Source organism: Electrona antarctica (genome assembly GCF_951216825.1).
Source record: "Electrona antarctica genome assembly, chromosome: 6".
In the NCBI taxonomy this organism is placed as follows: Eukaryota; Metazoa; Chordata; class Actinopteri; order Myctophiformes; family Myctophidae; genus Electrona; species Electrona antarctica.
In genome coordinates this window covers 52,427,141-52,451,601 of record NC_136811.1, presented here as the reverse complement: position 1 = coordinate 52,451,601, position 24,461 = coordinate 52,427,141, and the positions used below count along the sequence as shown (strand labels likewise).

At 44.3% G+C, this 24,461-nt stretch overlaps 2 protein-coding genes across 2 annotated transcripts in view; one reads left to right on the top strand and one right to left on the bottom strand.

Moving 5' to 3' along the window:
• Positions 1-24,461, bottom strand: part of LOC306925145 (scavenger receptor cysteine-rich domain-containing group B protein-like) — a gene marked incomplete at its 3' end in the record, with an annotated part of 797,673 nt that overhangs the window by 331,568 nt on the left and 441,644 nt on the right. The gene's annotated exons all lie outside the window — the stretch shown is intronic.
• The window catches only part of LOC306925142 (small conductance calcium-activated potassium channel protein 3-like), a gene marked incomplete at its 5' end in the record, with an annotated part of 218,701 nt that overhangs the window by 100,460 nt on the left and 93,780 nt on the right, over positions 1-24,461 (top strand). The window contains one exon of the mRNA XM_079503824.1: positions 3,129-3,224. Coding sequence (XP_079359950.1) covers positions 3,129-3,224 — 96 coding nt within the window. The remainder of the gene's footprint in view (positions 1-3,128; positions 3,225-24,461) is intronic.

Here is a 24,461-nt window from a genome sequence, read left to right as displayed (position 1 = left end):
TGGGTAAATATCATAAGTTACTTTCCACCACTGCTGACATCACAAGTTGGAAGTGTTACAACGGTGTTCAGCCTGCCCCGCGACAGAGTACTGGACCCTCGTCTGGTTCAGACAGACAGGTAGTGTGTGCAGGCTGGCTGGGTGGTGTGGTTCAGACAGACAGGTAGTGTGTGCAGGCTGGCTGGGTGGTGTGGTTCAGACAGACAGGTAGTGTGTGCAGGCTGGCTGGGTGGTGTGGTTCAGACAGACAGGTAGTGTGTGCAGGCTGGCTGGGTGGTGTGGTTCAGACAGACAGGTAGTGTGTGCAGGCTGGCTGGTGTGTGACAATCCTGTTGAAGTATTCCTTTGGTATGGCGACTGCGGCGGCGGGCCTGGGAGAACAATAACGCGACACGAGACAGTATCACGCTAAGGTTCACAAAGTTTATTACACAAACAGGAACATATATAGTGCTGGATCATAATGACGTTGACAATAAGATATGAGACAGAATAACGTGCCTACTGCAGCAAGGCTGACCTTGCTGCCGCTGAGATGTCTCTCGTAGCCTATCTATAAAGTATGCTACAGTACAGGCAGTACACAATACATATCAAGTACACTGTATCTCAAGTTGGAGTACACAGACATGGACAACTCATGATTATAACATAACAGTCCCTAACACAAACAAATCAAATGCCATTGACAATAAAGAGAGTTTAATGTTTGTTTTGTCCGTGTTTGTTTTACATCACCATTACATCACCTAATCATAGCAACATGAGTTAGACTTTAATATATTAGCGCCCCTCACTTCACGTGGGTGTGATTTTTTTTAAACTGGCTCCAGAACATTTGACCACCTATGACACCTGTTCTAGCCTCTTCTCTTAGAATTCAATTTGCATCATTGAATCCTTCCTAATTAGTTCCTTCGCAGGTGTTATCAATTATTCTGATGAGGGCTCCGTTCCATTCTGGTCAGGGTGCTGACATTGTGCATGTTGGCTCACTGGAAACACGTCTGCTACACCAGTGGGTCTCAAACTGGGTGGTCCTGGCACCCTCATGGTTCCTTAACAATAACACCATAAACTGTCCGCCATTATCCTTTTCATGTCGCGCAACCCCTAGAGATCGTTCACGCACCCAAAGTTTGGGAAAGCCTGCATAAATAGGCCCTTCTGGGTCGACTGGGTGTGTAACTGTGAGAGTGTGCAATTTGTGCAAATAACCACATTGACCCATAAGGGTCCATTTGGTTCCATTTGCACACTTTCACGCAGTGGCGTGCACAGACATTTAGAGGGGCAGGTGCTCAAGTTAAAAAAGGGCACCTTGTGCAGCGCGTGGAACCGGCCGGTTGCCTTAATCTATTTTGGGCGGGAACCCCTTTTGGTGTTAGCATTATGTTATGCTTTAGCTATTGAAAAATAGCAGATCTACAAGCTCATAGCGCGCCACCGAGTGGCGCGCTACGAGCTTGTAGGTCTGCTATTTTTGAAAAATCAAAAAAAAGAAAGAATTTTTTTTTCTCTCAAAAGGGCACATTGCCAAAAGGGCAGGGGGTGCTCTAGCACCCCCTAGTGTCTATCTGTGCACACCACTGCACTTTCACGAGTTATGGGGGTGCTTGAAATAAAAGTTTGAGAATCAGTATCATTGGTAAAACCTGTAAAGGTAGCCATGGAGGGTGCCCAATATCTTGCCAATATGGCTTCTGTGCACAGAGCCTATTACCTACAAAGCCCTCTCCTCCATATCCAATGTAATTTCTCCCCTTGTGAGTCATCCCGCAACCAAAGCAACATGCTGCTCATTCCAAAGTGTTGCTTAAAAAACAGAAGGTAGCTCCGGCACTTTGGAATCAATGTCCTCCTCCTACTTGAGGAGATGTGTTTTAAATCCCTCAGTTTTAAATGCATTTCTTGTTTTCTGTTATTTTGGACTTCTGTCTTTGTGTTGTGGATTCTATACACCTTTCAAGAACAATGTTCTTGAAAGGTGCTCATAAAATAAAGCTTGTTACTGTAGTATTATTTATTTATTGTTGTTGTTGAGGTGGTTCTTGTTGTTACGTAGAGGCGTTTAAGAATAAATGCCCTTACGGGAAAGCATATTATGCTGTGTCATTGGCTATTCAAAAAGATCAGATGTACAAGCTCACAGGTTTTTCTTTTCCAACAAGCAAGTTGGAAATGGTAAATGGTGCATTTATATATTTATCCAAGGCGCTTTACATAGATTGTGCATTACATTCACCCATTCACTCACACATTCATACTGTACACCGATGCCGGAGGAAACCATGCAAGGCACCAACCAGCACATCAAGAGCAATTAGGGGTTCAGTGTCTTGCTCAAGGACACTTCGACACTAACTATGGGGGAGCCTGGGTTCAAACTGGAAACCTTGCGGTTCCCATCCAGCCCCTCTACCCCTAGCTGAGCCACCCCATGCCCCACCCAAGTATTATGCCTGTGTCCCTCTTATGCCCATATATGGAGTTCTTTGTCAGGCATGCCCAAATATGGAGTCTACGCAGATGTCAGAACATCATGTGATGTCAGAACAGGCCAGCTTCATATATGGAGATATAGGGGTGACCACAGGTCCAGAGCCTGGGCAGAGGCTTTTGTGCTGGTTCTGGACGACGGTGTATCCGACGGACTCGACACCGGGCACTGCACTCCCTGTGAGGGTGTGGAACGCATGTGTTGAATATGAGGTCGGTGGGGCGAACGGTTCTCGAGTTACGTGGATTACAGACGTACGTACATACGTACGTACGTACGTACGTGTACGTACAGAGACTTGGTGCATTTATAGAGACTAGAGCGGTGCCCGTTGGAGCCTCTACAGTGGTGGGGCACTGGCCTACTTGGAACGATGCAAGTTGGAAATGTATGCCCCACCCAGATATTATGTCTGTGTCCCTTTTATGCCTATATCGACTTCTTTGTCAGGCATGCCCAAATATGGAGTCTATGCAGAAGTCAGAATGATGTCAGACTCGGAACAGGCCAGCTCTATATATGGACACTGGGAAGGGGACAGATGTACGTACGTACGTACACACGTACAGAGACGTGGTCCTTTTTAAAAAATGAAATTCATGAAAAATCTTGTTTTTTCTCTCCACAGAGTTCCATGTACTCTCTGGCACTGAAGTGTTTGATCAGCCTGTCTACTGTCATACTGCTGGGACTGATCATCGCTTACCACGCAAGAGAGGTCCAGGTAACAAACGCACGCACGCACACACACGCACACACGCACACACGCACACACACACGCACACATGCACACGCACACACGTGACGTTGGTATGCTCAAGAGGACAGCAACCAGCAAACGTGTTAGTCATGCTTTTTGTTTGAAAATATATCCAAAAACAATTGTCATCTTAAAGTTGAACTCCATATTCTTGTGGGGACACTTTCCCCTTTTAACTGATCCCACTGGAATGCTCCTCAGAATGCTCCTCAGAATGCTCCTCAGAATGCTTCTCAGTTTTACTTCGTCATTTTTGGACCTCAAAAGCAAGTATAGCTGTTTTCCCTTCTTTTTTTCTTTTTTTTTACTTTCATTGTATTAAACTTTAATAGCACTGATGTTCGTCTGTTTTTAGATCTGCTAACATCACCACCTGCGTTTTGCCCACTAGACCGTGAAACGCCAGTGTCAGTGTAACCTCCGAAGAGAGAGTGCACATGATGCAACCAAATGGACCCGTACGGGTCCGTGACCATGAGAGCGTACAAATGGAAGCAAACGGACCCATTTGCAGTGGTGGAAAGTAACTAAGTACATTTACTCAAGTAGGCTACTGTACTCTCACAAGCTCACAATGCATCGCAATGTGACGCATCGTGATCGAGCTTGTAGATCTGCTTTTTTAAATGTGACATTCTGCACTATTAGTACTTTTACTTGTGGTACATTTTGTACATTTTAGGCATATTTTGTACATTTTGAAGTACATTTTAAAGCCAATACTCTTGTACTTTTACTCAAGTAAATGTTCGATTCCGGACTTTTACTTGTAAGGCCTCACTCACACCTTTAAAACATTGATGCATGCTTGTTGTATGAATGTTGTAAGTGTCATGGCCGCCCCAATGCATTTCCAATGGAAGTCACATGGTTTGATACAACATTTTGGACTACAAGCTGTTGTATGGCTTTCGGCTGTGTTTCGACTGCCCCCCTCCCCCTCATACAACACAAATGTTGTGTCAAACCATGTGACTCCCATTGGAAATGCATTGAGAGCTTACAACAAGCATACATCTCATACAACAAGCATACATCAATCTGTTGCGACCGTGTGAGTTGCCCCTAACAGAGCATTTCTATTGCAGTATTGATACCTTTACTTAAGTAAAAACTTTGAGTACTTTTTTCTACCAGGTCCGTAACTCAGAGAGCATACCAATGGAACCAAACGGACCCATTTGTGTCTGTTTGGTTCCATTTGTATACGTATGTAGTGTTTCATGTAGTGGTGGTAATGTACTTACCGTAAGTACAGTACTTAAGTAAATGTACTTAGTTACTTTACGCCACATGGTTTCATGTAGTGCTTTTGCTGAAGTGACATCAAATGTAACTCACAGAATTGACGACGAGGCCCATTTGGGTCTGTGTGGTTCCAGCTGTACGCTGAACGCTCTCAGAGTGAAGCTGAGGCTTTTATAGTGCATGTGTAGAGTAGAGTACACAGACTGAACTCAGAACCACTTTATTACCATTATGCAGGACTTGTAGTTTAAAGTGGTAATGGTCACAGTGAAAGTACGGGAAACAGGACAAGTGTGCGTGCGTGCGTGCGTGCGTGCGTGCGTGCGTGCGTGCGTGCGTGCGTGCGTGCGTGCGTGCGTGCGTGCGTGCGTGCTCGCCTGCGTGTGTAGCAGAGTGGCTCAGAGCCTCTGCCTGATGGCCTCAAAAGTATAATATCTCTCCCAGTCCATATAGGGATATCCCTTTGGTCTAGTGGTTAAGATGTTGGACTTTCACACGGGAGTTCGAATCCCGGGTGTTACACGTGCATGCGTGCGTGCGTGCGTGCGTGCGTGCGTGCGTGCGTGCGTGCGTGCGTGCGTGCGTGCGTGCGGTAACATGTCTTCGCTTCGACTTCCTGTTAGTCGGACCATTAACCCTAACCTCACAGGAAGCCACGGGTGAGTCTTAACCCGCAGCACGGCCGGGTGAGTCTTACCGGCCACGCAGGTCTGACTAATGGGGTGTGTGACTTATGGGCATGCAGTCCCCAAGGCCACCATGGGGTGTGTGACTTATGGGCATGCAGTCCCCAAGGCCACCATGGGGTGTGTGACTTATGGGCATGCAGTCCCCAAGGCCACCATGGGGTGTGTGACTTATGGGCATGCAGTCCCCAAGGCCACCATTGTTCAGATGATTTTTCAGGCCAGTTTCCCCCCCATACTAATGGATGGTGTCAGTTCATTCCACCTTCTGGTGGCAGAGTTGAAGAACGAGAATGTTTGTTCAATACGTGTCCGTGGCGGGTGGTACCAGGTGGTACCAGGTGGTACCAGGTGGTTTGGCGCTCCCTCTAGTATAGAGCGTATGCACATGACATCATCGTACCTGGAAGTTATGTGGGAACGGCAAAAAAACTACTTTCTGGCCTTGACAGCCCATTCATCCAAACAGAAAAGTCCTGTCTGATTGCATTGAACAATGTTAAACTCACCAACATTGCAGCTGTACGAAAAGCTTGAATTATCCTCTTTCTATCTGCAAAGTTTTTGTTTCATAAAAATCCACCATAGAAACGTTATGAGCTACTTTCCAGGGATCTGGGGTGAAAATGTTTTTATGCGAATTATAAGTTGAATAATTTTAAATCAACACATTAAAACATTGTGTCTGTTGCTGTTGATCCAAAATAGCTTGTTTCGGGAGGATTTAGTGCAATATGAATAACAAAAAATAACAAAATTCCATATCGGCACTTTTGTGGTGCACACTGCATTTCCTGTTCACATCGGCAACTCCACTCCAGAGCCAGTACGTGCGCTCAGAGCGCGCAAGGATGCAAATGATGTGCTCAATGTGTCTCTCTGTGGCATTATTATCTATGCATACTTTTTGCTCCCTTGAGTCTCCTGAAAACCTCACTGACTCACGGTCAAATTAACTCATTGGACATAGATGACCCCATGAGGGTCATTAATATCTCCACAACCCCAGAGCACTGCACAAGGCAACGTTTGGTTCATTATGATCCCCACAGCAGGCAGCCAAGGTACAGTAATGGTGATTAATTACCCTGCAGCCGAGCAGATATAATATTCAGTCGCCATTATTTTTTTTTAAATTCGATTAATTTTGTGGAGTCAAGAGAGGTGCAGAGGAGGAGAAGAGAGGAGAGGAGAGTAGAGGAGAGGAGAGATAAAGTGGTTCAAAGATAACACATGATATTATCCATGCAACATCCAGAGTTTTGCGCGTGTGTGTGTGTGTGTGTGTGTGTGTGTGTGTGTTTGTGTGTGTGTGTGTGTGTGTGTGTGTGTGTGTGTGTGTGTGTGTGTGTGTGTGTGTGTGTGTGTGTGTGTGTGTGTGTGTGTGTGTGTGTGTGTGTGTGTGTGTGTGTGTGTGTGTGTGTGTGTGTGTACGCACATAGTACTATTACTTAAAGGGATTGTGACATTAAAAAAAACGTTTTTGTAAATGTTCTTATTTTTTTTTTTAGGTTTTCTGACCTCAATTGCACCCAAAAAACCTGAACTTTTTACATTCAGTAGATTTTCTGTGGTCTGGGGTTTTCTGGCTCAAACAAGTGCTCTGATTTTCCTGCTGACTGTGATGTCACAGCCATCAAATCCCATATATGGCAATGGGATCTGCCAGCAGATGTCACTGTTTTGCCAGTTTTCATTGCAGCTCAAAAGGCTTCACAGACACAGAACAAATCCCAACCACAGGAAATCCACTGAATGTTCAAAGTTCAGGGTTTTTGGGTGTAATTGAGGTCATGAAACCTAAAAGAAAAACGGAAAATAAAAATAAATGAAAATGAATGTCATGAAACCTTTAAAGCGGTAGGTCTACTATGTAACTTATTTCAATGAATACGTTTTCATTCGGTCCAGTCTGTATGGTAGAGTATGTTAATACAATACTGAATAACTCATACAAATCGGGGTGGTTGTATTTTGTCTTCTTGCTCTTCTATTGAGACATTTAAATCCTGTCAAAGGTACCAATTTTGACCTGGTGGTCAAGATTAAATTTATCCCCTGAGCAAGCAGGCATGCTCTATTAGCTCGATGATACAAATCTCAGCACTTGCGCAGCGCAGGACAACGGGTTTAAATCCGGCGTAGGAGAGGAAAGTTACTAACTTGACTCCGCCAGATGGGGCAGCAGAGAGTACACTGGGTTCCCCCCTCCTGCTCCCATCTGGGAACTCTCAGGCAGACTTGATGCTCCGGCCACAAAACGGCCTGGCCAATCAGCAGCAGCTAGAGGCGGGATCAAGGCAGCACTGTGTATTAGAAAGTTACAGCTTTAAGTACAATTGTGAGTCCTGCAGCAAGTCCTCAAAAAAGGCCTTATAGTTTTTGAGATATACCACTAGATAGAGATAGAACTAAACACAACCATGTTTTTTCTTATCTTTAGGGTCTCCCATTAATGAAACTAGACCGGTGCCCGGCTCTAGAGCACCGAGTCAGTAACGATGGCTACACCCGACCAGTTGCACCCGTGTCAGAGTACCAGTTCCACCCATCTGTCTGTGTCCCTTTTATGCCCATATATGGATATTTCTGTATCTGTCTCTCTGTGTCCATTTATTCCTAAATATGGAGTTCTGTGTCAGGCATGCTCAAATAAGAAGTGATGTGATGTCAAAAAAGGCCAGCTCCAATTTGAGGGTTAGGTTTAGGTATATAGTTTTACTGAGGTTAGGTTAGGGTCAGCTATTTATGGTCTTCTTTCTCTCAACTTCAGTGTTCTATGTTTCTAAGACATATTGTGCGTATTGTATATAGTTCCTTGTGCGGTGCCTAACCGCTCCCAATGACTTGCACTGAGTGTTTCTGTCTGTCTGTCTGTCTGTCTGTCTGTCTGTCTGTCTGTCTTCCATGTCTGTAAAAGAGTGAAGTTTTGTCATGAATAAATCCAGGATTGCATGAGTGCGTAGACCAAAATATAAAGAGGGCTGTTAATAAACGTCACCATGAGGCCGATTTAAAATAAATATGCTGTATTGGAACAGAGGTTCTTCCTGAGCCTGCTGGGAGTGTACACACATACTGTGTTAAGGTTTCACGGCGATTAGCCTGGCACCGCGTGCTTTCTGGTCTAGAGGGGCGGGCGTGCATGGAGAAAGCACTGGAGAAATATTGGTTCACCGATCAGATCTCTCCAAAATGGACGGCCTGCGCAAATCAGCATTTCCTGCCTTGCACCGCAACAGTTTGTGTTGTGTCTGTGATGTCAGACCTTAGATCCTGGTCAGCCTACATAAAGTGTGAATTGTCTTTACTTTCACTTCATCTCATTGTGATGTTCAGAGGTTTATCCTGATGGATTTTCTGGAGACACAGCCCAGGTGAGTGACTATTGTCCAACCCCAACAGAGGAACCTAGAACTGTCATTCTCATAACAGACCATTTAGCATTTGATAATGGAAGGAAGGAGTGAGTCCCAATATGTCCAGAATCAGGTCTCCTGTTCCGAGTGTCCATATGCCCGTGGCTCCACCTTCCTGCATGAACCAATGAAGAGGAGCCACAACGACCTCTACTGCCAAACACAGAGGAAAGAACGGATCCCTTCAGCAGCCTGTCTGCAATCAAACTACTCTGTAACCAGCCAGAAACAAAGAGACACAGATGAACCTAAATCTAACAGTCATCAACAGGTCACCAAGAATGTAGCTCTGGCGGGAGAAGTAAAGACAAATCAGTCGAGTTACACAGGAAAGAAAACCCACATCTGTAAACAGTGTGACAAGAATTTCAGTCATTCAGGTCAACTGAAGAGTCACCAGCAGGCCTGGAATTTCATCCTTTTAGGGGCAAGGCCACTTGGCCTTTAGTGTGGTCAACTTTTTAAGGGCACAAGGCCAAGTGCCAGGGCATGAAGGCCATCAATTAAAAAATGATTTTCCGATGAACATTGGTTCAGAACAGTGCTTCTTAAATAAATAATCACAGCTTTAAATAACAAAATATAAGTAGCTACTGTTGTAAAATATTGTAAACATGTTTTGGGGACCCAGTCCAGAGATGAAAATCATAATGAAATGGCCTAGGACCCTGTCAGGCTGTCACCCTAGGCTAATTAATATAAATTTAATTTGGGGGTCCTTGAAATTTAAATGGCTGAGGATCATTGGGTTAAACTGAGTTAATTCACATAAAATACAATGACAGCCTACATAACTTTTGAATAAGGGCTTGGTTTAGAAAAGCCTATATTTTGTGCTAAACTAATATATTGAATAACATGGCATTGTAGAGAGGTTAGTGACAGATAAGATAATTTCTCCATTGTGGGGCTGCACCGCTGCAGGACTGAGGACTCTGCAGTAAGTCAACACAAAGTGAAAGTGCAGCTTCAAATCAGTTTTTTGTTCTTACCTGGAGACAGTGTGTGCTGTGCACAGGGGAACAATTGTTTAATTATATCCATGGTGTCTTTCTGTCGCTATCCATAATGCGACGCAAAAGTACATTTATGTTTGTTTTGGTGGGCTAGATAGATTCGGTAGATCTCCTCCTTGTATGGACAGCCACGCTGTTTCGCATTAGACAAAAGGAAATCAGCTGGACCATGTCCGACCAACGTTAATACATGTGACGTAGGACCGCCACACTGTCGCAACTGTAGGAAACATTGTTTTGTTTTGAGTGATAGTTGCAGTTTGACCGGATAGCTAGATTAGCTACACTAGTAGGCAGCGTGTGGGCTAAATGCCCTCTGTTTACTCTGTCAGTGCGTGTATGTGTGGCGCGGAGGAGGAGGCGTGCGGGTGTGTGTGTGTGTGTGTGTGTGTGTGTGTGTGTGTGTGTGTGTGTATGCGCGCGTCATGACGACCAGCGGCAGCGGGGGTAGTTATTAAGGCAAAGTACCGCAAAATAATCAAACCACTTTGCAAATGGCAACACAACTACAACACAAATTTGTTCTGCGCGGGACGTGAGGGGAACATTGGTTACCGTAATGACTGGAAAATTGCGATAAACGGTAAAATGAACTTCTGTGGGCGCCGGTCGGGGCACCACGGCCACTGTGGCCGTATGGGCATATACTTTTTCGAGGGGCACACGGCCAAAGAGAGGGGCAACGACGGCCATGGCCGCCGTGGCCGCCGTGAAATTCCTGCCCTGGTCACCAGCGTATCCACACTGGAGAAAAACCTTACCACTGTAAACAGTGTAACAAGAATTTCAGTCTGCTAGGTGATCTGAAGAAACACCAGCATATCCACACTGGAGAAAAACCATACCACTGTAAACAGTGTGGAAAAAGTTTCACTGAGTCAGGTACACTGAGGAAACATCAGCGCATCCACACTGGAGAAAAACCTTACCACTGTAAACAGTGTGGAAAAAATGTCACGCAGTCAAGTCAACTGAAGACTCTCCAGCATATCCACACAGGAAAGAAAGCCCACATCTGTAAACAGTGTGACAAGAATTTTAGTCATTTAGGTGATCTGAAGAAACACCAGCATATCCACACTGGAGAAAAACCATACCACTGTAAACAGTGTGGAAAAAGTTTCACTGAGTCAGGTACACTGAGGAAACACCAGCGCATCCACACTGGAGAAAAACCATACCACTGTAAACAGTGTAACAAGAATTTCTGTCTGCTAGGTGATCTGAAGAAACACCAGCGCATCCACACTGGAGAAAAACCATACCACTGTAAACAGTGTGGAAAAAGTTTCACGCAGTCAAGTCAACTGAAGACTCTCCAGCATATCCACACAGGAAAGAAAACCCACATCTGTAAACAGTGTGACAAGAATTTTAGTCATTTAGGTGATCTGAAGAAACACCAGCATATCCACACTGGAGAAAAGCCATACCACTGTAAACAGTGTGGAAAAAGTTTCACTGAGTCAGGTACACTGAGGAAACACCAGCGCATCCACACTGGAGAAAAACCATACCACTGTAAACAGTGTAACAAGAATTTCTGTCTGCTAGGTGATCTGAAGAAACACCAGCGCATCCACACTGGAGAAAAACCATACCACTGTAAACAGTGTGGAAAAAGTTTCACTGAGTCAGGTACACTGAGGAAACACCAGCGCATCCACACTGGAGAAAAACCATACCACTGTAAACAGTGTGACAAGAATTTCAGTTAGTTAAGTGATCTGAAGAAACACCAGCGTATCCTTACTGGAGAAAAACCATACCACTGTAAACAGTGTGACAATAGTTTCAGTAGGTTAGATAATCTGCAGGCACACCAGCGTATCCACACTAGAGACTGACACAGTAGTGGATTTTCACTCCTGTCCCATCCCAGGAGTGCAACACCACTCGCATTAGCCCACAGCCTTTAGGTAGCAGTACAACCAGCTACATTTTTTTATCGATGCGACACAAACTCAAAAATGATTTACGACCGTCGGGTGTGCAGCGATGCACCATGGACAGCTCTCAAACCTTTGGAGATACGGCGCTTTCGGGTTATAATGGAGGCTCAACGGAGCTGGATTTAAAAATCGCATCGCTGGTGGTGAAGGAAGAGGTCCACACGAGCAAGAGCAATGCTAAAAGGTAAACAGACGGATGGCGCGTTCATATATAGAGTAAACGGTTGTCTACGCTTATACGCGTAGCTGGCATAAATATGTCCCATTAGCCTAGCTATAGTTTATAATCGTAGATGGCAATAAAAGGCTGCAAGCAGCAATAAGGGGGCCAAGGAATGCAGCAATAAGACAAAATATGAAGAGGCCTGTTAATAAACGTCACCATGAGGCCGATTTAAAGTAAATATGCTGTATTGGAACAGAGGTTCTTCCTGAGCCTGCTGGGAGTGTACACACATACTGTGTTAAGGTTTCACAGCGATTAGCCTGGCCAGGTGTGCTCTCTGGTCTAGAGTGGCGGGCGTGCATGGAGCAGGCGCTGGAGAAATATTGGTTCACCGATCAGATCTCTCCAAAATGGACGGCCTGTGCAAATCAGCATTTCCTGCCTTGCACCGCAACAGTTTGTGTTGTGTCTGTGATGTCAGACCTTAGATCCTGGTCAGCCTACATAAAGTGTGAATTGTCTTTACTTTCACTTCATCTCAGTGTGATGTTCAGAGGTTTATCGTGATGGATTGTCTGGAGACACAGCCCAAGTGAGTGACTATTGTCCAACCCCAACAGAGGAACCTAGAACTGTCATTCTCATAATAGACCATTTAGCATTTCATAATGGAAGGAAGGAGTGAGTCCCAATATGTCCAGAATCAGGTCTCCTGTTCCGAGTGTCCATATGCCCGTGGCTCCACCTTCCTGCATGAACCAATGAAGAGGAGCCACAACGACCTCTACTGCCAATCACAGAGGAAAGAACGGATCCCTGCAGCAGCCTGTCTGCAATCAAACTACTCTGTAACCAGCCAGAAACAAAGAGAGACAGATGAGCCTAAATCTAACAGTTATCAACAGGTCACTAAGAATGTAGCTCTGGTGGGAGAAGTAAAGACAAATCAGCCGAGTTACACAGGAAAGAAAACCCACATCTGTAAACAGTGTGACAAGAATTTCAGTCATTTAGGTGATCTGAATAGACACCAGCGTATCCACACTGGAGAAAAACCATACCACTGTAAACAGTGTGGCAAGAGTTTCACTGTGTCAGATCGACTGAAGACTCACCAGCGCATCCACACTGGAGAAAAACCATACCACTGTAAACAGTGTGACAAGAATTTCAGTCAGTTTTGTGATCTGAAGAAACACCAGCGTATCCACACTGGAGAAAAACCATATCCCTGTAAACAGTGTGGCAAGAGTTTCACTGTGTCAGATCAACTGAAGACTCACCAGCGCATCCACACTGGAGAAAAACCATACCACTGTAAACAGTGTGACAATAGTTTCAGTAGGTTAGGTAATCTGCAGGCACACCAGCGTATCCACACTGGAGAAAAGCCATATCTCTGTAAACAGTGTGGCAAGAGTTTCACTGAGTCAGGTCAACTGAAGAAACACCAGCATATCCACACTGGAGAAAAACCATACCACTGTAAACAGTGTGGAAAAAGTTTCACGCAGTCAAGTCAACTGAAGACTCACCAGCATATCCACACAGGAAAGAAAACCCACATCTGTAAACAGTGTGACAAGAATTTCAGTCATTCAGGCTATCTGAAGAAACACCAGCGTATCCACACTGGAGAAAAACCATACCACTGTAAACAGTGTGGAAAAAGTTTCACACAATCAAGTCAACTGAAGAATCACCAGCGTATCCACACTGGAGAAAAACCTTACCACTGTAAACAGTGTAACAAGAATTTCAGTCTGCTAGGTGATCTGAAGAAACACCAGCATCCACACTGGAGAAAAACCATACCACTGTAAACAGTGTGACAAGAATTTCCACCAAACGCATAGCTCAATAGATATAAATACATGTTGACTATACACGCCATCTTTATAGCATAATTATGTAAGGTGGTGATGATAAAAATGAATCAATTATCCTGGAATAATAAAGTTTATAGCATGGTCTGTTTGACCCGACATTTCCTTTCCTTGGAGCGAGAATGCTTGCCGATGCGCGATTCCAAATAAAAATGACAGTGTTTGAATTCAGTCCAACCCGATAGACGTCCCGAACTTCTAAATGTTTTGTCAGTCAGAAGAACAGTTCTGTCCGTCCTTCTTTGTCTGTAAACTTTTTTGCACGCGACCAGTGGAACTGATTTCCACGCATCACGGCTCTCTTTTTTCTCTCTCCCTCTCTCGTGGAGAGGGAGAGAATATGTTCATGGATCCAAGTAACTGACGGTGAGGTATGCGGAAGTGCATTTTAGATAACGCTGTAGCACTAATTTTGTGGCGGTGATGCGTCACATGACTTGATCTATCCTATGGTGTATATATAAACCGTGCTGCTGCTACGGACCTCTGCTGGCACAATCAATCAAATATATATAAATTACATCGATCATAGGCGGCGGGTATGTAAGGCTAGGCCAGGCTTAGCCTTCCCAAAAATGATGCTGGGTATTTTTAAAATATATATAGGCTAATATATGAGCGCAGCATTATATAGAAGGCTAGCCGCTCCCAAACTCCCAACTCCTTTGTCTGTAAACTTTTCTGATTTGCACGCACGCACGCACGGCTCTTTCCTTTTTTTTTGCACAATCAATCAAATATATATTAATTACATCGATGTTTCCCCCTCTATATAAAAATGACAACATATAACTAATGTCGTATTTCGTCTGACTCTGAGCAATGTGCCTGGCTCTGGCTGTTACAATAACGTGTGGTAGCTTTTTATTGGCTCAATACAAAGTCGGACAGTGTTTGCTGCGCAAGGGTATTCAATATAGCGCTCACACCGTCACTATAATTATAGTTTGGTAAACTGAAATAAAAAATAAAAAATAACTTGAGTTGTCCTGTCGAGTTGAAACTGCTGCCTTGAATTAGTTGGAATGTAACATTTAGAAGACAATGGCAAGCCGTCAACGGGTGCACAGAGAGGTGTGAAGATCATTAGACGAGTGGGGGAGAGAATGGCCAATCAAATAGCACGAAAAACACGGTCATCCTGACCGTCATAGTAGTAGTGAATTTTTTTCAGACATCCTAGTGTTAATAAAACGTCACCATGAGGCCGATTTAAAATAAATATGCTGTATTGGAACAGAGGTTCTTCCTGAGCCTGCTGGGAGTGTACACACATACTGTGTTAAGGTTTCACGGCAATTAGCCTGGCCAGGTGTGCTTTCTGGTCTAGAGGGGCGGGCGTGCATGGAGCAGGCGCTGGAGAAATATTGGTTCACCGATCAGATCTCTCCAAAATGGACGGCCTGCGCAAATCAGCATTTCCTGGCTTTCACCGCAACAGTTTGTGTTGTGTCTGTGATGTCAGACCTTAGATCCTGGTCAGCCTACATAAAGTGTGAATTGTCTTTACTTTCACTTCATCTCAGTGTGATGTTCAGAGTTTTATTGTGATGGATTTTCTGGAGACACAGCCCAAGTGAGTGACTATTGTCCAACCCCAACAGAGGAACCTAGAACTGTCATTCTCATAACAGACCATTTAGCATTTGATAATGGAAGGAAGGAGTGAGTCCCAATATGTCCAGAATCAGGTCTCCTGTTCTGAGTGTCCATATGCCCGTGGCTCCACCTTCCTCCATGAACCAATGAAGAGGAGCCACAACGACCTCTACTGCCAAACACAGAGGAAAGAACGGATCCCTTCAGCAGCCTGTCTGCAATCAAACTACTCTGTAACCAGCCAGAAACAAAGAGACACAGATGAGCCTAAATCTAACGGTCATCAACAGGTTACCAAGAATGTAGCTCTGGTGGGAGAAGTAAAGACAAATCAGCCGAGTTACACAGGAAAGAAAACCCACATCTGTAAACAGTGTGACAAGAATTTCAGTAATTTAGGTCATCTGAATAGACACCAGCGTATCCACACTGGAGAAAAACCATACCACTGTAAACAGTGTGGAAAAAGTTTCACGCAGTCAAGTCAACTGAAGACTCACCAGCATATCCACACAGGAAAGAAAACCCACATCTGTAAACAGTGTGACAAGAATTTTAGTCATTTAGGTGATCTGAAGAAACACCAGCATATCCACACTGGAGAAAAGCCATACCACTGTAAACAGTGTGGAAAAAGTTTCACTGAGTCAGGTACACTGAGGAAACACCAGCGCATCCACACTGGAGAAAAACCATACCACTGTAAACAGTGTAACAAGAATTTCTGTCTGCTAGGTGATCTGAAGAAACACCAGCACATCCACACTGGAGAAAAACCATACCACTGTAAACAGTGTGGAAAAAGTTTCACTGAGTCAGGTACACTGAGGAAACACCAGCGCATCCACACTGGAGAAAAACCATACCACTGTAAACAGTGTGACAAGAATTTCAGTTAGTTAAGTGATCTGAAGAAACACCAGCGTATCCTTACTGGAGAAAAACCATACCACTGTAAACAGTGTGACAATAGTTTCAGTAGGTTAGATAATCTGCAGGCACACCAGCGTATCCACACTAGAGACTGACACAGTAGTGGATTTTCACTCCTGTCCCATCCCAGGAGTGCAACACCACTCGCATTAGCCCACAGCCTTTAGGTAGCAGTACAACCAGCTACATTTTTTTATCGATGCGACACAAACTCAAAAATGATTTACGACCGTCGGGTGTGCAGCGACGCACCATGGACAGCTCTCAAACCTTTGGAGATACGGCGCTTTCGGGTTATAATGGAGGCTCAACAGAGCTGGATTTAAAAATCGCATCGCTGGTGGTGAAGGAAGAGGTCCACACGAGCAAGAGCAATGCTAAAAGGTAAACAGACGGATGGCGCGTTCATATATAGAGTAAACGGTTGTCTACGCTTATACGCGTAGCTGGCATAAATATGTCCCATTAGCCTAGCTATAGTTTATAATCGTAGATGGCAATAAAAGGCTGCAAGCAGCAATAAGGGGGCCAAGGAATGCAGCAATAAGACAAAATATGAAGAGGCCTGTTAATAAACGTCACCATGAGGCCGATTTAAAGTAAATATGCTGTATTGGAACAGAGGTTCTTCCTGAGCCTGCTGGGAGTGTACACACATACTGTGTTAAGGTTTCACAGCGATTAGCCTGGCCAGGTGTGCTCTCTGGTCTAGAGTGGCGGGCGTGCATGGAGCAGGCGCTGGAGAAATATTGGTTCACCGATCAGATCTCTCCAAAATGGACGGCCTGTGCAAATCAGCATTTCCTGCCTTGCACCGCAACAGTTTGTGTTGTGTCTGTGATGTCAGACCTTAGATCCTGGTCAGCCTACATAAAGTGTGAATTGTCTTTACTTTCACTTCATCTCAGTGTGATGTTCAGAGGTTTATCGTGATGGATTGTCTGGAGACACAGCCCAAGTGAGTGACTATTGTCCAACCCCAACAGAGGAACCTAGAACTGTCATTCTCATAATAGACCATTTAGCATTTCATAATGGAAGGAAGGAGTGAGTCCCAATATGTCCAGAATCAGGTCTCCTGTTCCGAGTGTCCATATGCCCGTGGCTCCACCTTCCTGCATGAACCAATGAAGAGGAGCCACAACGACCTCTACTGCCAATCACAGAGGAAAGAACGGATCCCTGCAGCAGCCTGTCTGCAATCAAACTACTCTGTAACCAGCCAGAAACAAAGAGAGACAGATGAGCCTAAATCTAACAGTTATCAACAGGTCACTAAGAATGTAGCTCTGGTGGGAGAAGTAAAGACAAATCAGCCGAGTTACACAGGAAAGAAAACCCACATCTGTAAACAGTGTGACAAGAATTTCAGTCATTTAGGTGATCTGAATAGACACCAGCGTATCCACACTGGAGAAAAACCATACCACTGTAAACAGTGTGGCAAGAGTTTCACTGTGTCAGATCGACTGAAGACTCACCAGCGCATCCACACTGGAGAAAAACCATACCACTGTAAACAGTGTGACAAGAATTTCAGTCAGTTTTGTGATCTGAAGAAACACCAGCGTATCCACACTGGAGAAAAACCATATCCCTGTAAACAGTGTGGCAAGAGTTTCACTGTGTCAGATCAACTGAAGACTCACCAGCGCATCCACACTGGAGAAAAACCATACCACTGTAAACAGTGTGACAATAGTTTCAGTAGGTTAGGTAATCTGCAGGCACACCAGCGTATCCACACTGGAGAAAAGCCATATCTCTGTAAACAGTGTGGCAAGAGTTTCACTGAGTCAGGTCAACTGAAGAAACACCAGCATATCCACACTGGAGAAAAACCATACCACTGTAAACAGTGTGGAAAAAGTTTCACGCAGTCAAGTCAACTGAAGACTCACCAGCATATCCACACAGGAAAGAAAACCCACATCTGTAAACAGTGTGACAAGAATTTCAGTCATTCAGGCTATCTGAAGAAACACCAGCGTATCCACACTGGAGAAAAACCATACCACTGTAAACAGTGTGGAAAAAGTTTCACACAATCAAGTCAACTGAAGAATCACCAGCGTATCCACACTGGAGAAAAACCTTACCACTGTAAACAGTGTAACAAGAATTTCAGTCTGCTAGGTGATCTGAAGAAACACCAGCATCCACACTGGAGAAAAACCATACCACTGTAAACAGTGTGACAAGAATTTCCACCAAACGCATAGCTCAATAGATATAAATACATGTTGACTATACACGCCATCTTTATAGCATAATTATGTAAGGTGGTGATGATAAAAATGAATCAATTATCCTGGAATAATAAAGTTTATAGCATGGTCTGTTTGACCCGACATTTCCTTTCCTTGGAGCGAGAATGCTTGCCGATGCGCGATTCCAAATAAAAATGACAGTGTTTGAATTCAGTCCAACCCGATAGACGTCCCGAACTTCTAAATGTTTTGTCAGTCAGAAGAACAGTTCTGTCCGTCCTTCTTTGTCTGTAAACTTTTTTGCACGCGACCAGTGGAACTGATTTCCACGCATCACGGCTCTCTTTTTTCTCTCTCCCTCTCTCGTGGAGAGGGAGAGAATATGTTCATGGATCCAAGTAACTGACGGTGAGGTATGCGGAAGTGCATTTTAGATAACGCTGTAGCACTAATTTTGTGGCGGTGATGCGTCACATGACTTGATCTATCCTATGGTGTATATATAAACCGTGCTGCTGCTACGGACCTCTGCTGGCACAATCAATCAAATATATATAAATTACATCGATCATAGGCGGCGGGTATGTAAGGCTAGGCCAGGCTTAGCCTTCCCAAAAATGATGCTGGGTATTTTTAAAATATATATAGGCTAATATATGAGCGCAGCATTATATAGAAGGCTAGCCGCTCCCAAACTCCCAACTCCTTTGTCTGTAAACTTTTCTGATTTGCACGCACGCACGCACGGCTCTTTCCTTTTTTTTTGCACAATCAATCAAATATATATTAATTACATCGATGTTTCCCCCTCTATATAAAAATGACAACATATAACTAATGTCGTATTTCGTCTGACTCTGAGCAATGTGCCTGGCTCTGGCTGTTACAATAACGTGTGGTAGCTTTTTATTGGCTCAATACAAAGTCGGACAGTGTTTGCTGCGCAAGGGTATTCAATATAGCGCTCACACCGTCACTATAATTATAGTTTGGTAAACTGAAATAAAAAATAAAAAATAACTTGAGTTGTCCTGTCGAGTTGAAACTGCTGCCTTGAATTAGTTGGAATGTAACATTTAGAAGACAATGGCAAGCCGTCAACGGGTGCACAGAGAGGTGTGAAGATCATTAGACGAGTGGGGGAGAGAATGGCCAATCAAATAGCACGAAAAACACGGTCATCCTGACCGTCATAGTAGTAGTGAATTTTTTTCAGACATCCTAGTGTTAATAAAACGTCACCATGAGGCCGATTTAAAATAAATATGCTGTATTGGAACAGAGGTTCTTCCTGAGCCTGCTGGGAGTGTACACACATACTGTGTTAAGGTTTCACGGCAATTAGCCTGGCCAGGTGTGCTTTCTGGTCTAGAGGGGCGGGCGTGCATGGAGCAGGCGCTGGAGAAATATTGGTTCACCGATCAGATCTCTCCAAAATGGACGGCCTGCGCAAATCAGCATTTCCTGGCTTTCACCGCAACAGTTTGTGTTGTGTCTGTGATGTCAGACCTTAGATCCTGGTCAGCCTACATAAAGTGTGAATTGTCTTTACTTTCACTTCATCTCAGTGTGATGTTCAGAGTTTTATTGTGATGGATTTTCTGGAGACACAGCCCAAGTGAGTGACTATTGTCCAACCCCAACAGAGGAACCTAGAACTGTCATTCTCATAACAGACCATTTAGCATTTGATAATGGAAGGAAGGAGTGAGTCCCAATATGTCCAGAATCAGGTCTCCTGTTCTGAGTGTCCATATGCCCGTGGCTCCACCTTCCTCCATGAACCAATGAAGAGGAGCCACAACGACCTCTACTGCCAAACACAGAGGAAAGAACGGATCCCTTCAGCAGCCTGTCTGCAATCAAACTACTCTGTAACCAGCCAGAAACAAAGAGACACAGATGAGCCTAAATCTAACGGTCATCAACAGGTTACCAAGAATGTAGCTCTGGTGGGAGAAGTAAAGACAAATCAGCCGAGTTACACAGGAAAGAAAACCCACATCTGTAAACAGTGTGACAAGAATTTCAGTAATTTAGGTCATCTGAATAGACACCAGCGTATCCACACTGGAGAAAAACCATACCACTGTAAACAGTGTGGAAAAAGTTTCACGCAGTCAAGTCAACTGAAGACTCACCAGCATATCCACACAGGAAAGAAAACCCACATCTGTAAACAGTGTGACAAGAATTTCAGTCATTCAGGTGATCTGAAGAAACACCAGCGTATCCACACTGGAGAAAAACCATACCACTGTAAACAGTGTGGAAAAAGTTTCACACAGTCAAGTCAACTGAAGAGTCACCAGCGTATCCACACTGGAGAAAAACCTTACCACTGTAAACAGTGTAACAAGAATTTCAGTCTGCTAGGTGATCTGAAGAAACACCAGCATATCCACACTGGAGAAAAACCATACCACTGTAAACAGTGTGGAAAAAGTTTCACTGAGTCAGGTACACTGAGGAAACATCAGCGCATCCACACTGGAGAAAAGCCATATCTCTGTAAACAGTGTGGCAAGAGTTTTACTGTGTCAGATCGACTGAAGACTCACCAGCGCATCCACACTGGAGAAAAACCATACCACTGTAAACAGTGTGACAAGAATTTCAGTCAGCTTTGTGATCTGAAGAAACACCAGCGTATCCACACAGGAGAAAAACCTTACCACTGTAAACAGTGTAACAAGAATTTCAGTCTGCTAGGTGATCTGAAGAAACACCAGCATATCCACACTGGAGAAAAACCATACCACTGTAAACAGTGTGGAAAAAGTTTCACTGAGTCAGGTACACTGAGGAAACATCAGCGCATCCACACTGGAGAAAAGCCATATCTCTGTAAACAGTGTGGCAAGAGTTTCACTGTGTCAGATCGACTGAAGACTCACCAGCCCATCCACACTGGAGAAAAACCATACCACTGTAAACAGTGTGACAATAGTTTCAGTAGGTTAGATAATCTGCAGGCACACCAGCGTATCCACACTGGAGAAAAGCCATATCTCTGTAAACAGTGTGGCAAGAGTTTCACTGTGTCAGATCGACTGAAGACTCACCAGCCCATCCACACTGGAGAAAAACCATACCACTGTAAACAGTGTGACAATAGTTTCAGTAGGTTAGATAATCTGCAGGCACACCAGCGTATCCACACTGGAGAAAAGCCATATCTCTGTAAACAGTGTGGCAAGAGTTTCACTGAGTCAGGTCAACTGAAGAGTCACCAGCGTTTCCACACTGGAGAAAAACCATACCACTGTAAACAGTGTGACAAGAATTTCAGTCAGTTAAGTGATCTGAAGAAACACCAGCGTATCCACACTGGAGAAAAACCATACCACTGTAAACAGTGTGACAATAGTTTCAGTAGGTTAGATAATCTGCAGGCACACCAGCGTATCCACACTGGAGAAAAGCCATATCTCTGTAAACAGTGTGGCAAGAGTTTCACTGTGTCAGGTCGACTGCAGGCACACCAGCGTATCCACACTAGAGACTCACACAGGAGTGGATTTTCACTCCTGTCCCATCCCAGGAGTGCAACACCACTCGCATTAGCCCACAGCCTTTAGGTAGCAGTACAACCAGCTACATTTCTTCAGCGATGCGACACAAACTCACAAATGATTTACGATCGTCGGGTGCGCAGCGACGCACCATGGACAGCTCTCAGACCTTTGGAGATACGGCGCTTTCGGGTTATAAAACCCAGCTCAACGGAGCTGGATCTAAAATCGCATCGCTGGTGGTGAAGGAGGAGCTCCACACGAGCAAGAGCAATGCTAAAAGGTAAACAGACGGATGGCGCATTCATATATAGAGTAAACGGTTGTCTACGCGTATACGCGTAGCTGGCATAAATACTTCCCATTAGCCTAGCTACGTTTATAAGCGTAGATGGCAATAAAATAATGACAGGCAATGGATGTTGTGTTCTTTTTAGATTACTGTGTTTCATGCCATTATAATTCAAATTTATGGCAACAGGAACAGTTCATCTGTGGTAATATAACGAGGCATACTGTATAATGCCTTAATCCATCTATTATACATTTGAGAAGTTGTACGCAAGTGCCCAGGACAAGGGACCCAAAGTCAACAGCTATGCATGCCGAGACCGCCCTACTCACTACTGCAACGCCGTCCTTCACACGGCAGTGACGTCACACACTTACCCTCCGCGTCGTTCGGCCGCTATCTCCTCATGTCGCGCTGAACGCCGAGCCTCAACACCACCCACGGAACAATGGTCATTGCACTGCCACCAAAGTCGCCTCCCTTCCACACTCACGCCGGCAATGCATTTCTTTACTACAAACACTATCGCGCCAAGCACCCACACCCCCGCACGCACACACGGAACACTGTCGCCAGGTCTATGAGAACAAGCCCTGAAAAAATGCCATTCAACACGCTACTTACACACACTACAACTCGCTTAAAACTCGCGGACCTGGCAACACTGCATCCTGTTTTCCCATTGGCTACTGTTGCTAATTTGTTGCCACATCTAAGAAAACAAGCCCGCAAACCGTGACTTCCTACAGCCTACTTACACACACTACCGCTCGCTTACCATACGTGGACCTGCCAACACTAACATAACTCTTCCCATTGGCTGAAACCCCACCATGTGATCCACGAGTTTTTATGTTAAATTGCACAGTTCCGAATAGCCAACCGGAAATTACACTACACACACACACATTAGAAGAAGAACGAGACCAACACTACACACACACACGCGCACGCGCTGCAACAACGCGCTGCAACACAAAACAGCTGCGTACAATGCAGTATCACTGCAGACACATGGGATCACAGTACACTGTGTGGACTTCTGTATCGCAACGCGCGGGGACTTTAACTGACAAGTGAGAGAGTGTGTGTGTGTGTGTGTGTGTGTGTGTGTGTGTGTGTGTGTGTGTGTGTGACAACAATGTCTTCCTAATTCCTATATTGTAATTGGCTAATGGGAGGGCCGGGGGCTGGCAGACCACCGTGGCCAGTCACCAATACTAATGGGTGGGTCGGGGGCGGGGCTGGCAGACCACCATGGCCAGTCACCATTACTCATGCAGAATTGGAGATGCATAATATATACATCTATATCTATCTATATTTTGTGTGTGTAATTTTAACCAATATTGATAACTTCCTGCTTCTCAAGACCGATGGCCTACCAATAATTAATAAACACACACACACACACACACACACACACACACACACACACACACACACACACACACACACACACACACATATATATATATATATATATATATATATATATATATATTATATATATATATATATATATACAGCTCCATCTCAATGAATTAGAATATTGTGTAAAAGTTCATTTTCTTCCGTAATATAATTCAAAAAGTGAAACTTTTATATATTCTCAATGAATTGTGCATAAAGTGCACAACCGTGAATACATTTGTATTGTTCAGTCTCACACCTTCCTCTTGACAATACAACCTAGATTCTCTGTGAGGTTCAGGTCAGGCCAGTTGGCTGGTCAGTTAAGGACAGTAATACTATGGTCAGTACACCAATTGTGGCCACATTTGACTGAGGGACTGCCATTGGATTTTTTGAATTTTTCTTTCATGTCATATGAAAGCAGGGAATCATAGCTTATGATGAAACCAGTGGTTTGAGATATCTAGTACACTTTTATTGCAAATATAATTTATTTATGTCTAGTAGCAGTACCCCTCCCTTTGGTTTCTTATCTTTATGGTCTCCCATTAATGAAATGGATTGTTGGGAACCTTTATTTTAGGGCAATTTTCCCTTCTTTTTTTTCTTTCTTTTTTTTACCCTTTTTTTGCTATATCAGACATCATTATAAGGCCAGGCCGAATAGGGCAAAGGTGACATAAAAGCCTATATAACCTGAGAAAGCGCACTCTAAGGCTGCCTGGCTTTTCAAGACACGGTCTGTCCTGCTCAAAATTTGTATTTGAGTAGTCAGGTGGCAAGTGTATCAATGAAAGGGTTAGTAGGTGAGTAGTCAGGTGGCAAGTGTATCAATGAAAGGGTTAGTAGGTGAGTAGTCAGGT